Source organism: Pollachius pollachius (genome assembly GCF_949987615.1).
Source record: "Pollachius pollachius genome assembly, chromosome: 4".
Classification (NCBI taxonomy): Eukaryota; Metazoa; Chordata; class Actinopteri; order Gadiformes; family Gadidae; genus Pollachius; species Pollachius pollachius.
In genome coordinates, this window is record NC_136937.1 from 19,124,742 (window position 1) to 19,139,962 (window position 15,221).

Here is a 15,221-nt window from a genome sequence, read left to right on the forward strand (position 1 = left end):
TTTTTTTTCATGTTTGTATTATGACAGGATTCTAATGCCATACCAATACAGCAAAATTGTTATTCAATGAGAGTGTGTGTTATTCAGTGAGAGTGTGTGTTATTCAATGATAGTATGTGGCCTATATTTGGAGTCCTAGCAAATAAGGCGTGACCCAAAGGTTCAGTGCGGGATCCGGTTAAAGTTTCACTCGGTTGGAGGCGGGTCCTAGTTTGTGTACCAAATGCGCACCAGTGATATTTGCAACGTGGGTCTACGGACACGCACGCCTTGTTTGAGTGGCATTCCCTGCCTTTCACTTGATCAATTATGTCGCGGATCTTTAACATTATAAACGTTCAAGTGCGAAGAGACTTGGCGTTGCGTCGGGGGATTGCACGACTTCCAATTCGCACAATATCTAGTACATCAAGAACAAATAATGACAGGTGAGACCCTCTTTCTTTTCATTTTTTCATTTTGGAAGACACTTCTATCCATTAGCATAATCCCACTTTAGTAGGCTATTAAACAGTATTTTTTTTGCATGCAGAGGAATAGCCTTATCCAGAGCGATAAAGTGTATGACGAATCAAAAGAGCGGGTTTTTTAATCCTTAGAAGATTCCTCAAATTGGTCAGAAGTTCAGAACAAATTATCAACGAGCGTGAAAATCACTTTCCTTTGCTACATAGACCAATGGCCTACGTTCACAACGCTTCTGCATTGTCTGGCAAACATCTCTCTCCCCCAAATAAACCCCATACATGATAACTAAAACATACTGTAGCCTGCCAATGGTTAAATCACTCGTGTGCTCAGAGACGCGTCCACCGCGCTGGGGAAGCGCTGGAAGGACACCGCGGACACCGTCATCATCGGCGGGGGCTGCGTGGGCGTCAGCCTGGCCTACCACCTCGCCAAGGGCGGCATGAAGGACGTGGTGCTGCTCGAAAAGTCCGAGCTGACGGCAGGCTCCACCTGGCACGCTGTAAGTCGTTCCTCAGGAGCAATAGTATCATATCGCTGTAGTGGTTGTTGTTGATGTTGATGTTTTTGTCGTTATCAAACCAGTATGAAGGTGTGAAGCAGCGATGCTCAGGGTTGGGGTATCAATGTATGGGCCGGCATGCAGATCTATGTAACTGAAAGCATTTTGTCAGTTCAATATACAGATTTAGGTGGGCATCCTCATTTGCATTAAACAATAAAACCAAAGTGTCTAATATTGTAAAGGGTCTTCCCACCGATTTCAAATCAATGAATTGCCGACTCAAAACAATCCTGAAAAATATGTTATTCTGCTGCAGCACAAAGAAATTAGAAAACAAAAATATATCTTATTTTAATGTTAACATCCAATTCGACCCAACGCCCTACAGTGCCATTGCTGTATGGATTGTTCTAAGTTCTTTGTAATGAACCATGTGTCTGTGCAGGCTGGTCTGACTGCATACTACCACCCTGGGATCAACCTGAAGAAGGTTCACTACAACAGTATCAAGCTGTACGAGACCCTGGAGGAGGAGACAGGACAGGTCAGTACATCCACCCCCTTATACACTCATATATCAGGATGTTATATTGATTTATATATGATGACATTATCAAATTTATATATCAATTCATCATGATTTTATATTGATTCATATAGGATGATATTACCATACATCACACAATCTGGATCCAAAGTTATTTCACACCAATGGCCTAAGTCACGAGTGTGTGCGTGTGTGTGTTTGTGTGTGTGTGCGTGTGTGTATGTGTGTGTGTGTGTGTAATTGTCTGTGTGTGTGTGTGTGTGCGCACGTGCGTGTGTGTGCGTGCAAATGTGTATTTGTGTGTGTGTGTGTGTGTGTGTGTGTGAGTGTGTGTGTGTCTGTGTGTGCGTGTGTGCTTGTGTGTGTGTGTGTGTGTGTGTGTGTGTGTGTGTGTGTGTGTGACCGGCGCTCTCCGTCCCTGCAGGCGGTGGGCTTCCACCAGCCCGGCAGCATCCGGATTGCCAGCACTGCTGTGCGGGTGGACGAGCTGAAGTACCAGATGGCCCGGGCCCACTGGCACCCCACGCCGCAGTTCCTCATCACACCAGAGAGGGTGCAGGAGCTCTTCCCTCTGCTCAACATGGACAAGGTACATAGTACATGTTTATATGGATAGAAACATCTTAACAGCCCCTAACAGCACAGCATCAACAGCATTGAAGATATAGGCCTGTAGCTGGAATGGTCTATGAACAGGATCCATTCCGATATTTACTGGAATTAAGATTGGGTGATGTTGATGCATGATTGGGTCAGCTCAGCTGAGGAGGTAGAGCAGGTTGCCTTATAACCAGAAGATTGTTAGTTAGATCCCCGGCTCCTCCTAGCTGAGTGTCGAGGTGTCCCTGAGCAAGACACCTCACCCTGACTGATCCTGACGAGCTGGCTGTCACCCTCGGTGTGTCAATATGTGTTTTTAACCGTTGTCAGTAGCTCTGGATAAATGTGTCTGCTAAATGCCCGAACTGTAAATGGACCACCTAGGATAGTGCCTAAGTGGCACTTTCCTAGGTGGTCCTATCTTAATTAGTTCTATCTTAAGTGGTCCTATCCTGAGTGGTTCTATCCTCAGTGGTTCTATAGTGAAGGGGTTCTATCCTAAGGGTTCTATCCTAAGTGGTCCTATCCTAAGTGGTTCTATCCAAAGTTGTTCTATCCTGCTCTGTGTTCATCTTCAGGTTCTGGCGGGTCTCTACAACCCTGGAGACGGCCACATCGACCCCTACTCCCTGACCATGGCCCTGGCGGCCGGGGCCCGGATGTACGGGGCCCAGATCTACAACCCGGCCCCGGTCACGGGTCTGACCCCCACCTCAGAAGGGACGTGGGACGTGCAGACTCCTCACGGAACAATACGGGCCAAGCGCATCGTCAACGCTACGGGTAGGTCTGGAGATAGGACATGCTGGACGTACAAACACTGCGTCACATCACAGCCCTGGTGAACAGAATTATGTTATAATTATATTATGTCGTCATTATAATATAAAACTGCAAAATAGAAACATAATGGTTCACCGAGCGGGTTTACAGCTTACAGCTGCTGGTATAGGTATGTCCTGTAGCCATTTTATGTCCGCTGAAACACCACTAAATTGGGAATCAGAGACAACTTCAGAAATTAGCCAACGCTAATACATTTTATAACCTGCAGTTCTATAGTGGTTACATAACGTAGGAACAGTATACAGACCACAAACTTTGACCAGCCGCATAGAACTAGATATAGGGACGCAGAGGGGCGCATGGTTGGAACCGGGTCAAACCAGCTCTGGGTTGATCTTGTTATCAAAGTCTGCTTGTGTGACTCTTAACTCACAACAGTTCTGGATTCCTCTATGGTCATTAGTTGGGGAATTATCACTTGAGAAGCATAATAACTCTTCACACGACATTCAATTAACATCACAAAAATAAACAATATTGTTAATGCTGATCAAATATTTGTATTTATATATATATATATATATATATATATATATATATATATATATATTACTATCTAACTAACTACTAGAATAGAATGTTCTCCCACTAATTTAACATGATTAAACATGCACTTTTGAAAACATATATTCTTGTACAGTGATACATTAGATAAATATGATTGATGTTATCTGGACTGGGTGACCCCCTCGGCCCTCAGTTTGGGCAGAGGGGCCAAAACACGCAAAGCAAACAGATTCCAACCAATCCTGGAGCAGCTCCTCACGACACCCCCTGAGCACAAAACTCAAACTTCAGGACAAGCCCTTCTCTGTCGAGACAGCTGCTGTTCCCACTGTAGTTCATTGCATTTATGTCAAGAAGTGCAGAAACTTAGTGTTGACACACAAGTTGACACCCACCCTACTGTAAATGCATGTTTGTGTGTTTGTGTGCATGCACATTTCTGTGTGTATGTGTCTGTGTACTTGTGCATGCATTTGTTTCATGTGTATATGTGCATATGCCTGTATATTTTTGTGTGGGTATGTGCATGTGTGTGTGTGTGTGTGTGTGTGTGTGTGTGTGTGTGTGTGTGTGTGTGTGTGTGTGTGTGTGTGTGTGTGGCGCGCATGTTCGTTGTTTTTGTGATGGGATTGGGAACAGTTGCTCTCGCTTTTCAGTCTGCAGAAATAACTCTCTGGGAAACCAGATCCTTGCAGGCTGTGGAAGCATTTCTTAGAACCAGGATCTCTGGTGTCTCTTTCTCTGTTCCTCTATGCTTTTGAGTTACGCCATGCTCCTCCTATTCCTAACGTCGTACTAAACCCAGTGTTAGAATTGAGTGGAGGATCGATAGTTGCTACATTGGCAGAGCATGGACTCAACAATGCAAGGGACCGGCTGAATTTGCAGCTCTGCCGTCAATGTGTTTCTGAAGGTCCACGTCAGGACTCAGTTACACGAGGCGAACCTTGGCAGGGCTGCTTGGTGTTGCCTCCACCTTATGTTAAAGTGTCCACAAGGGGGCGGCAGAGCGTTGAACCATCTGAAAAAGATGTCGCCAAATCATTTCAAAGTACTGCTGAAAAGCTATTGGTGTAAGCAACTGAAAACAGTGCTTTGATGTATAAATATATATATATATATATATATATATATATATATATATATATATATATATATTTGTTCATGTTTGTTTTCATTAGGTCCCTTGGTTGAACAACACCCTAAAACCAAATAAGATATGGTTGTTAATGATGATCGTGGACTTACGCACGTATGTTGATTGGTGACAGGATTTTGGGCCAGAGAGGTGGGCAACCTGATTGGCTTCCAGCACCCCACTATCCCGGTTCACCACCAGTATGTCGTCACGGCGACGGTGCCGGAGGTGAAGGCCTTGAAGACGGAGCTGCCCGTCATCCGGGACCTGGAGGGCTCGTACTACCTCCGCCAGGAGAGGGACGGCCTGCTGTTCGGGCCCTACGAGAAGATGGAGAAGATGGTGCTGCAGGACTCCTGGGTCAGAGACGGAGTGCCGCCAGGTCAGTGGCCCGATTCTCTCTGGATACATAAAGGGCCTTCTCATTGGTCCATTTTCATGTATTTCAATCTTTTATTTTTTTATAAAAGCTTTTATTTTATTTTATATGCTTCCCAGTGAAATTAAATAAAGCACATAGTCTGTAACTCCTAAAATGAAGAGACAAATATTTACATTACATTATGTTACCTCATAATATCACATTGATGAAAACATCTTTGTTGAAGTGTCTATCAGGGCTTGTCGTCTTGTTAACTTAGACGGCCTCTGCCTATCTGATGTGTAACAGTCTCTTGCTGTCCTAGTTTGTGTTATCGTAGCCATCATTCTAATTTCCATATGCTTGTTCATCCTCAGGGTTTGGTAAGGAGCTGTTTGAGTCAGACCTGGACAGAATCATGGACCACGTGGAGATGGCCATGGAGATGGTTCCTGTGCTGAAGACGGCTGACATCATTAATATCGTGTCTGGACCAATCACATACACGCCTGATCTGCTTCCAATGGTCGGACCGCACCAGGGAGCTAGCAACTACTGGACGGCCATCGGCTTCGGGTGAGTCGAGCTGTTCTTCTGCTCTGACTAGATGTGTGTTTACACAATTAAGTCAGTTCATGTTACATAAAAGTCAAGGGTTAGCCAACATAAAATATAATAATAATTATCCAAGCAAGCTTATAGTTAATTTAGATAAATGTCTTTAAGGAGCAGGTAGGGGTTAGACATTACAGAGACGGGTCATTAAGGAGCAGGTAGGGGTTATTCAGCTGAAAGATTGCTACAGGTGCAATCAAACCCTGTGCCTTTCAGCCGGGTATCAAACATCCAGTGTGCGAAATACCCGTCAATATTCGGGGAGTCCACATCCCACGATTGTTGTGCAATACTGATCTGAATTGTCTCAATATGCAGTTATTGATATGCATATTTCAAAAAGCGTATTTCATGGATGCAAGCAATCAGTCTATAGCCTACATGACAACACACACACACGCAAACAACAATTTTTGATAATCCGATATGCTATAGTAGCCTATTCGGTCATTACTGACATAGGAGGCTGCATTGGCTAAGGTTGTTTGGATGCACGTTGTTTTATAACAAGGAGAGGCAAAGTTGTGCATTACAATGCAAACACAACAATAATTGGCACCAATATTGCGTACTTAGAAGAGCAATCAACAACTCGAATAAATGCCAGAGACTGGCACGTGATCAGTGCACTTGGAAATGAAAGCCTGCAGTATGACCGATCATGTGACATTATTTAACCATCCATCTACAGCAAATACGATCAGACAGATACATCATTGAATGCACAATACATACACAAAGAACATTCATCCAAACACAGCGGTTGTGCTTTCTCTTTCGCGCGCGCTCTCTCTCGCTCTCACACGCACGTAAACCATCGCTCCAACTTCTCCAACTCCAGGGCTAGGCTGCTTCACTAAGACCACAACCAACCACAAGGCCTTCATAACCATGCAGTATTCCGAAGCCGAAAAAGGACATGCACGCGCACAGTCGCACACACTCATCTTATGCACCACAATCAGTTCTATCATCACAATTCAGTCACTGCAAAGATTTAAAAGATAGCCTCTTACCTTAAGTTAGAATAGACCAAAAGTGTGTGAGTCATAAACAGGTTTAGCTTTCGCTTGCTAGCCGTTTTAAGTATGACTTGTCAACATTCCATCTTTCTTCTGTTTTGCGAAAATGGCAAACTTGCATACGCACACAGGACTGGCTGGCTTCGCTTGGCAAAAGATAACATATTTGTGAATATATTTTTTGAATTCGGAATACTGGATATAGGGAGCTTAAAAACATTTAAGTGACCATTAGTCACAATAAAATATTATATTTTTCATTTTTTTGACAACATTTTAGAACCCCTCAAATCTTGTTTTTTAAGGCTTTCAGGGGGTCTCATGGGTAAATACATAAATCCTGTATTTCGCACACTGCAAACACCCTTGCCGCCTGCGCTATCCAGCCTCATTCTCATTGATTGAACGTGGTGTTTCCCCACCAGCTACGGGGTGATCCACGCTGGAGGAATCGGGAAGTTCTTGAGTGACTGGATCATCTCTGGGGAGCCCCCCTATGATCTCATCGAGTGTGACCCCAACCGCTACGGCCGATGGACAGACGTTCCCTACATGTGCGCCAAGGCAAGGGAGTCGTACGGCTACAACAACGTGGGTAGGTGGTCCGGTGGGCTAACGGGCCCTTCGCACAGGAGCTCCAGATCCTCTCTTGAGAATCAGCTCTGGAGAGGATTTGGAGTCACCCTTTCACACATGCAACACAGGAGATCAGCCGCATCAGACGTGTTCAGGCGTACTGGAGATACTCCGGAACTGAAGGCGAGGCCCGGGCAGAGCGTGTAGGAGGCCGGACGTGACGCATAATGTATGCAGCGCAAGTCGCACTGTTTTGTTTTAGAAGATGGCGGCTGAGGCTAACGACTCGGGGATATCCATCCTGCATTTATTAAGACATAGCCACTATATTTACAGAAGAGTGGAAAGCAGTTTAAAGTTAGAACGCAAATACAGACGAGAAGCAAAAAGTGGAAGGCTCATGGTTTCGTGCCAGTTGCATGATAGAAACGTCATCAACACGTCAGCAACACGCCCAATAAACTCACAATGTTTATGATAATAATGTTTTTTGTTGTTAGAAGCTCACACTGTCGCTGCTCTGCTCTTGATTACTTCAGTGGGCTTCCCTAAGGAGGAGCGCTTTGCTGGCCGCCCCACCTACAGGACCAGCGGGGTGTATAAGCTCCTGAAGGACAAGGCCTCCATGGGCTTCCACTCCGGATGGGAACAGCCCCACTGGTTCTGCAAGGACGGAGACGACGCCGGATACAAGTAACGTTACTCACATCTTCAGTTCAGAGAAAAACTCAGTGTTCACTATTCATTAGTAGCTCCACCTTTTGCAACTGCAATGCTTTTGTGTGTGCCACTGTTAATTCTACAGTCTCAGTTTCCCATGAAATTGAAATTCTGTTCTCTGGTTTCATTGCTGCGGGCCGCTTACACACCCATACACACACACGCACATGCGCACACGCATGCATTTTTTAATGGTAGTTAGTTTTTTAGTTTTTTCATTTTTTAGTGCCAACGATCACCCTTTTTGTTCAACCATGCCTCAGCAGATTGCCTTTTTAATGAAGCACTCCACCACTGTGTAGCGTTGCTACTGATCCAAGTCACTACTGGTTATTTTCTCACTAATCCGGAATCTGTGAGAATAGTGGCGCTGACCTCCAGCAGGGACATGGTCTGTCAATGTGTCAGTGACCCCATGCTTGTTCAGAGCCCCATGTTATACAAGCCCACCTTTGAGATTATGGATCCAAAACCACAGCTGTCTGCTCCCTCAACTCCACATCACCAACCCCACGTTCTAAACAGCTCATTACCTTTTATAAAGCATTGAGATGGATCTGAGGTATTTCTAGTAAGATTATATTCCTATTTCTGCTTCTAGAAATAGAAATAGAAGACTTTTCTAGAAAGACTGGCCTTGCCACTAATTTGCATTCCCATGAACACAACAATGTTATTTAAACTTGCATGCCTTTTCAGTTTGATTCTCACATTAGCATTTACATTAAACAGTGTTATTATAAGGCTTTCTCATTCATTGTCGAGGTCCAATGGCATGAAAGTGTCACTTTATGAGGTTTCTAACATTAATATGAGTTCCCCTAGCCTGCCTATGGTCCCCCAGTGGCTAGAAATGGCATTAGGTGTAAAACGAGCACTAGGTATCCTGCCTCCCCCTTTGAAAAAATGAAACCTCAAGCGCCGATATGGAATTTGGTCCCATATGTCGTCATATGGGGCCAGGTTACCTCCCCTTCCTCTGATTTGCCTGCCAAGAGAATTTGGCCTGCCAATGAGACAATGAGCTACGACTGTGCGAGCGCCACATGTGTGTGTGAATACACACACATTAACGCAAGCCTGCATAAAGCTCCCATTGGTGAAAAGACTAGACTGCATCGGTTTCTCTTACATCTCTGGTAGCCTACTTCCACAAGGCCAGATTGATCCGCAACATGGAGGAGAAAGGGATTGTTGCCCGCGATTTTTGCCGGTGATTGTCTCCCCCGGATCCCCGCTGCCGGAACCCCGTTGCCGGGGCACCCCACCGGAGCCCCGCTGCCAAGAAGCCATAGAGGTGACGATCCCGGGCAACAATCCCTTTCTCCTCCATGTCGCGGTTCAATCTTCAGGGAGTCTGAGCCAGAGTTCCTTTCCCCCAATTCCTTCTCAACCATGGCTCAGATAACCCCCACTACAAGTCTCGTTGGGGAAGTACCGAGAGTCCACAAACGGCAACAATCCCTTTCTCCTCCATGACGCGGTTCAGTCTGTACTTCAGATTGATGTTGAAGTGGAAGAACTAGAGACGTCAGAGAACCCGACGCAGTTGTTTGAGATTCATAATATCATCCGGAGGTGCACACATTTTTTGGCCATGATAATATATATTATATTATATAGATAACGCTATATAATATGATATTATTTCGATATAGAGCTCCAGGACTCCTGCCGTACCACCCGGAGTATTATATTTACAGAACACGGCCAAAAGCTGTGTGCGCCTCCGGATGATATTATGAATCCGAGCCATTGCAATACATCCACTGTAAACACTTGTGCATGGTACCGTGGCCGCAAGCTGCTCAGGGCCACACCCCGACCCTCCACTTTGACCCGCCTCTAAATAACGGCACGTTTGTGGAAAGCTCATTGTGGGACTGGCTCGTTGTGGCTGTAATTCCGCACCAAGGCTGAATTTCTTGAACGTCTTCAAATACTGTATAAGGGGCCCACTAACACCTTTATAAAAGCATCCATAAAGCAGCATGCCATGGGACCTTTAAATAACCTACATTACTTGCATTACAAATAGCATCAGGGTGATGTTGAATTAACTCCTGTAAATTGCTCCTGTATCCTCCATCCCTAATTGGGCATCACTAATGGTCATCTTTGGCTGTTGTTCCGTAGGCCTAGTTTTCGTCGGACCAACTGGTTTGGACCAGTCGGTCGGGAGTGCAAACTGGTGATGGAGAAGGTTGGTGTCATCGATTTGACGCCCTTCGGCAAGTTCACCGTGAAGGGGAGGGACTCCCAGAAGCTGCTGGATAGACTTTTTGCCAACACGATGCCCAAGGTACAATTCCCATACTTTGATACAATGACAAGGGTGCAAAGTCTTACTTCATTATTTAATTATCGATGTACTCAATAATTCAATGTCTGAACTGCACAATATTTTACAATAGCTTGAGCCCGTCATACTAGGATAACCTTTTCAAGCTTAAAGTGGCGGTAGGTAGGATTTGAGAGTTATAAAGTGAGAGAGCGGAAGAGAGCAAGATTTTGAAAACTAAACAACCCTAAAAAACGTAACCTCCCATACTGCTCCCTCACTCCCTACACATCCATTGAGATCATAACACTGAGGGCACGAATATGATTGACAGGAAAGATGGATTTCCCCAAGTGTTCATGAGTCGGGAGCGGTCCAAAATGTTAATGGTCTCACACAGAGGATGGGGCACTCCACTCAAAACAGATCTTCTCACAGAGCATTTCACTCATAACAGTGGACAGATGGCTATGGTATTTCTTACCTATTAAACTCAAATGATAACACTTAAAAAGTACCTTCAGCACCTTTAAATTGCAAACAGTATATCGGTTCACCTATTGACTTGAAGGAGCATTGATCCAAAGTAATTAAAGAAGCATAATCAAAAGGCAGGATCCATGTGCTGTGTTCTGGGTCCTCAGCTCGGTGGTTTGCCTCATGTCCTCCTTACCTGCTCCTAGTGTAGTGTTCACACTCAAATTAGTTAAAGACTGGGGATACATGTATGAATGTCTCCATACTATGGAGTGGTGCCCTGTTCATTATCTGTCCAGTACAGTACCCGTTGCACCCCTTAACATCCCTGGATCCGTCCCTCTTGCTGCGTACCTCCTCAAGGCTAAGTTTGAGTCCTATATGGCGTGCCCCCTCCTCACTCATCTGCACCCTTTTTTCTCAGGTGGGTCTGACCAACATCAGTCACATGTTGACCCCCAGCGGGAGAGTGTACGCTGAGGTCACCATCACGCAGTCGGCTCCTGGCGAGTTCATGCTGATCACCGGCTCTGGGTCCGAGCTTCACGACCTCCGGTAAGAGGGGGCCAGCGGTATTCATGTGCACACCTAACACACCTGACACTGACACGCACTCACAGACACGACACACACGCAAGCCGCATGCTCACGCACACTCACAAATACACACACCCGACATGCACTAACATGCACACACACACACACACACACACACACACACACACACACACTCTCGCTTGCTCACTCACTCACTCACTCACTCACACACACACACACACACACACACACACACACACACACACGTACACACACACACACACACACACACACACACACACACACTCTCGCTTGCTCACTCACTCACTCACTCACTCACACACACACACACACACACACACACACACACACACACAAACACACACCTTAATAGTACATAATAGTACATAACACACCATGACCCTAATACTACATAACTACCTGCTGCAGAAGAGTGGTTAAATCTAACACTTTAATTACAGCATGGACTAGAAAAACTAGTTTAAAATATCAAGACATGCCCTCTGTTCACAACATGCTCTTTGTGAACTGTGTGTGTGTGGCCGTAGGCCCTACACACTATACAACTGGTCTAGCAGAGCGATCGCTTCAATGCACATGTTACACAACTTGTAACACCTTGTCACGGGTATCCTGAAGTCGTTGAGGTTTCGCACTCCTGTTCACTGATTTGCAACAGAGAGTCGCACATTACAAAATGTTGCACGAGGAAGGCTCTACGTGGAGTCTGGTCTCCAAACTACCTTAGCCCGTTCTCTACTACCTTAGTCTGGTCTCTACTAACTTTGTCTGGTCTCTACCACCTTTAGTCATCAAAACACACGCTAAAACACAAGATGGTTATCCTTATTGTTTTTATATAATGATAGATTATATATATAAATATATATATATATATATTTAACCTGCTAGATATCTTGGAGCCCTGTGAGACGGCTTTTGTCTTTGATTTCTGAAAATCAGGCAAACATTGTGTAGTGTACTGTGAACTGAGCTTAAGACATACATTTCCCTTATTAATATGTTAGTCCTTTAAAGGAACTCCTACAATAAAGTAGCAGGGGCTTCAGTCCATGTTACTTACAGTGCATTGAGAAGCTTGTCGGTATGTAACAGATGAAGGTTAGGCCCGCAGCTAGACCGTGCAAACCAAGGCTCAAACACACAACCCTTCGGTAGGGGGTCGATATCCCAGCCCCTCGCCTGCCACTCCATATCATCCCATCTGACCACCTCTGTCTCCCCAGGTGGATGGAGAAGGAGATCATGGAAGGCGGCTACGAGGTAGACATCAAGAACGTTACCGAGGACTTTGGTGTTCTGGGCGTAGCAGGACCCAGCGCCCGGAAGGTTCTCCAGAAGATCACCGATGAGGACCTGAGCGACGCAGGGTTCAAGTTCCTCCACTGCAAGACCATCAAGCTGGCGGGCATTCCGACGCAGGCCATTAGGATCTCCTACACAGGTACTGCACACCTTCCGGACCGTTTATATCACATATAGAGAGATACTACTCCAAGTTTAGTTAGTGAAATGCTTTTCTGGGATTTAATACCCAGTTCCCTTGGTTCTGGTTCACTCCCAGAACTTTAGGCAGATCTGTCTATCTACAGGATCTGAGATTATAATAGATTTGTATATCAAAAACGTATCTTATAAATAATCCATCTCCTGTAAACTCATATGCATATCTAGTGACTCAAAGTGATGTTCTGAACCCGTAGATTGGGAACCCTTTTGGTAGACACTGACTCTTTGTTTAATGTGTGGGTGTGTGTGTGTGTGTATGTATGTTTAACGTGTTTGTGCGTGTGTGCGCATGTGTGCATGCGTGTGTGCTTGTGTGTATGTTTGTGTGTTTGTGTGTGCATGTGTGTATGTTTAACGTGCGTGTGAACGTGCGTGTGTGTGTGTGTGTTTAGGGGAGCTTGGCTGGGAGCTGTACATGGAGCAGAAGGACATGGCCGCTCTGTACCAGGCCATCATGGCGGCTGGCCAGGAGGAGGGCATCGATAACTTCGGTACCTACGCCATGAACTCCCTGAGGCTGGAGAAGGGCTTCAGAGGATGGGGGGCCGAGGTACTGCCCACCCTGATAGAATGATCTTTGACCTTTCATCGTTGGTAGGCAGGAGGTTTTCAGAGTTGTGTCCCCTCTGAATGGTTTTACAGCTGTGGGATATGAACTAGCGTAGCTCGGCTGGGTGGCGTTACGGGGAGGGGTGAGTGAGAGGGGTTTCTGGTGAGTCGGAGGGGTTTCAAGTTGAGTGAGAGGTGTTTCTTGTGAACAAAGAGAGAGGTACGGGTTGGCAAGCATTTTAATATTTTTTTAAAAACATGAAATTTTATAACATTTTATAACATTTTAACATATTCTTAACATTATTGATATCACTATGGATCAGCATTGACTACAGAAATGTCCAGGTCCTTTTAAGCTACGAGCTTAAAAGGTATATATATATATATATATATATATACCTTTATATGCTACACAATGTAACTTTAAATATAAAATTGTTATACATGATTAAATGAATGTTTTTCCCCCTTTGCTCAAGATGAACTGTGATACCAATCCTCTGGAGGCTGGCTTAGAGTACTTCATCAAACTGAACAAGGTAACAACTGATTTATGTACTGGCTTCGATCCCAATATGGCAGTCTGCTGCTGCTGCTGCTGCTGCTGCTGCTGCTGCTGCTGCTGCTGCTGATGATGATAACTTGTTTTCTTGTCTTGTGCTGGTCTGCAGCCCGCAGACTTCATTGGTAAGGCAGCCCTGCAGGAGGTCAAGGCCCAGGGTCTAAAGAGGAAGCTGTCCTACCTCGCCATGGACACCGACAACGTGGACCCCGAGGGCAATGAGACCATCTGGCTCAATGGCAAGGTGGGCTTGACGTTGCTTTGTTATACCTCAGAGTTCCACTTTAATACGGTTCCGTTTGGGTCCCACCAAAAATTATAAAGTTGTTAAACAAGCAGAATTCCAGTTAAATTATAAACAGTCTGCTGCTCCTCATTAATATATTTTCCAGAGTGGTGGTTTTCTATTGGTTGGGCACCCAAGCTGAAGCTAGTGTGACGGGGGCTTAACAACGCCAGGGTCGGCGCATGGCATAGGCGACCTAGGCAATCGCCTAGGGCGGCAAATGTGTTGGGGGCGCCCTTAATTAATTAATAAAAATATATGAAACAAGCGAAATGAAACAAACATGTTCCCAAACGGAACGGAGAAGGGAGGGGGCGCGGGATTAATTGTTAGGGCGCACTGAGCCCCCCCCGCGCTCGGAAGCCCTGTCCAGGGCGCAATTTAATGTCGAGTCGCCTAGGGCACCGAACCGGTCAGCGCTGGCCGTGGACAACGACTTCACAATGTCCAATATTCCGATTAATATTTCCAAACAGAAGAATTAACACGTGGCCCTGGTGTTGTTCGGCAGGTGGTGGGCAACACGACGTCTGGGGCGTACAGCTACAGCACCCAGCAGAGCCTGGCCTTCGCCTACCTGCCGGTGGAGCTGTGCTCCGTGGGCCAGAAGGTGGAGGTGGAGCTTCTGGGGAGGAAGTACGCGGCCATGGTGGTCCAGGAACCTCTCGTCCTCACCGAACCTACGAGGACCAGGCTGCAGAAGAAGTCCAAGAGCAAAGCCTGAGCAGAATCCCCAACCCTTGACTAGCCGACGATGAGCTAGTTTCTCTTTCTGGTTTTAATTACCGTGAATGAGGAGACACGTGGTTTATGAAGAACAAAAAGACAAAACAAAAATGTTTGTATTGGTATTCCAATGCGTTGAGCTTTTTGTTTGAATGATGTGAAGATACATGCAGCTGGAACGGGAAGCGGACATGGAAACTGAAGCTGTGGTTATGTCACAGTTCCTGTTCAGCTTTTTGCCATCGGTGCATTTGACCTAAGTTGTTTGTCAGTATTCTCTAAAGAAGTCTTAGATGGAGTTGATCTTCTTACATTTGTGATGGTGGTGATGCTTAATGTATATT

At 45.5% G+C, this 15,221-nt stretch overlaps 1 protein-coding gene across 1 annotated transcript; it reads left to right on the forward strand.

Moving 5' to 3' along the window:
- Positions 1 to 309: 309 nt before the first annotated feature.
- Positions 310 to 14,996, forward strand: dmgdh (dimethylglycine dehydrogenase; the record flags this gene model as incomplete). The annotated part of the gene is made up of 16 exons (XM_079735147.1): positions 310 to 428; positions 802 to 970; positions 1,419 to 1,517; positions 1,945 to 2,109; positions 2,699 to 2,903; positions 4,745 to 4,993; positions 5,350 to 5,548; positions 7,035 to 7,204; positions 7,725 to 7,878; positions 10,042 to 10,207; positions 11,088 to 11,218; positions 12,469 to 12,686; positions 13,144 to 13,301; positions 13,783 to 13,842; positions 13,975 to 14,109; positions 14,663 to 14,996. 16 exons carry the CDS (start codon positions 310 to 312, stop codon positions 14,873 to 14,875), a joined length of 2,610 nt encoding a protein of 869 aa, XP_079591273.1. The 3' UTR covers positions 14,876 to 14,996.
- Positions 14,997 to 15,221: the final 225 nt, after the last annotated feature.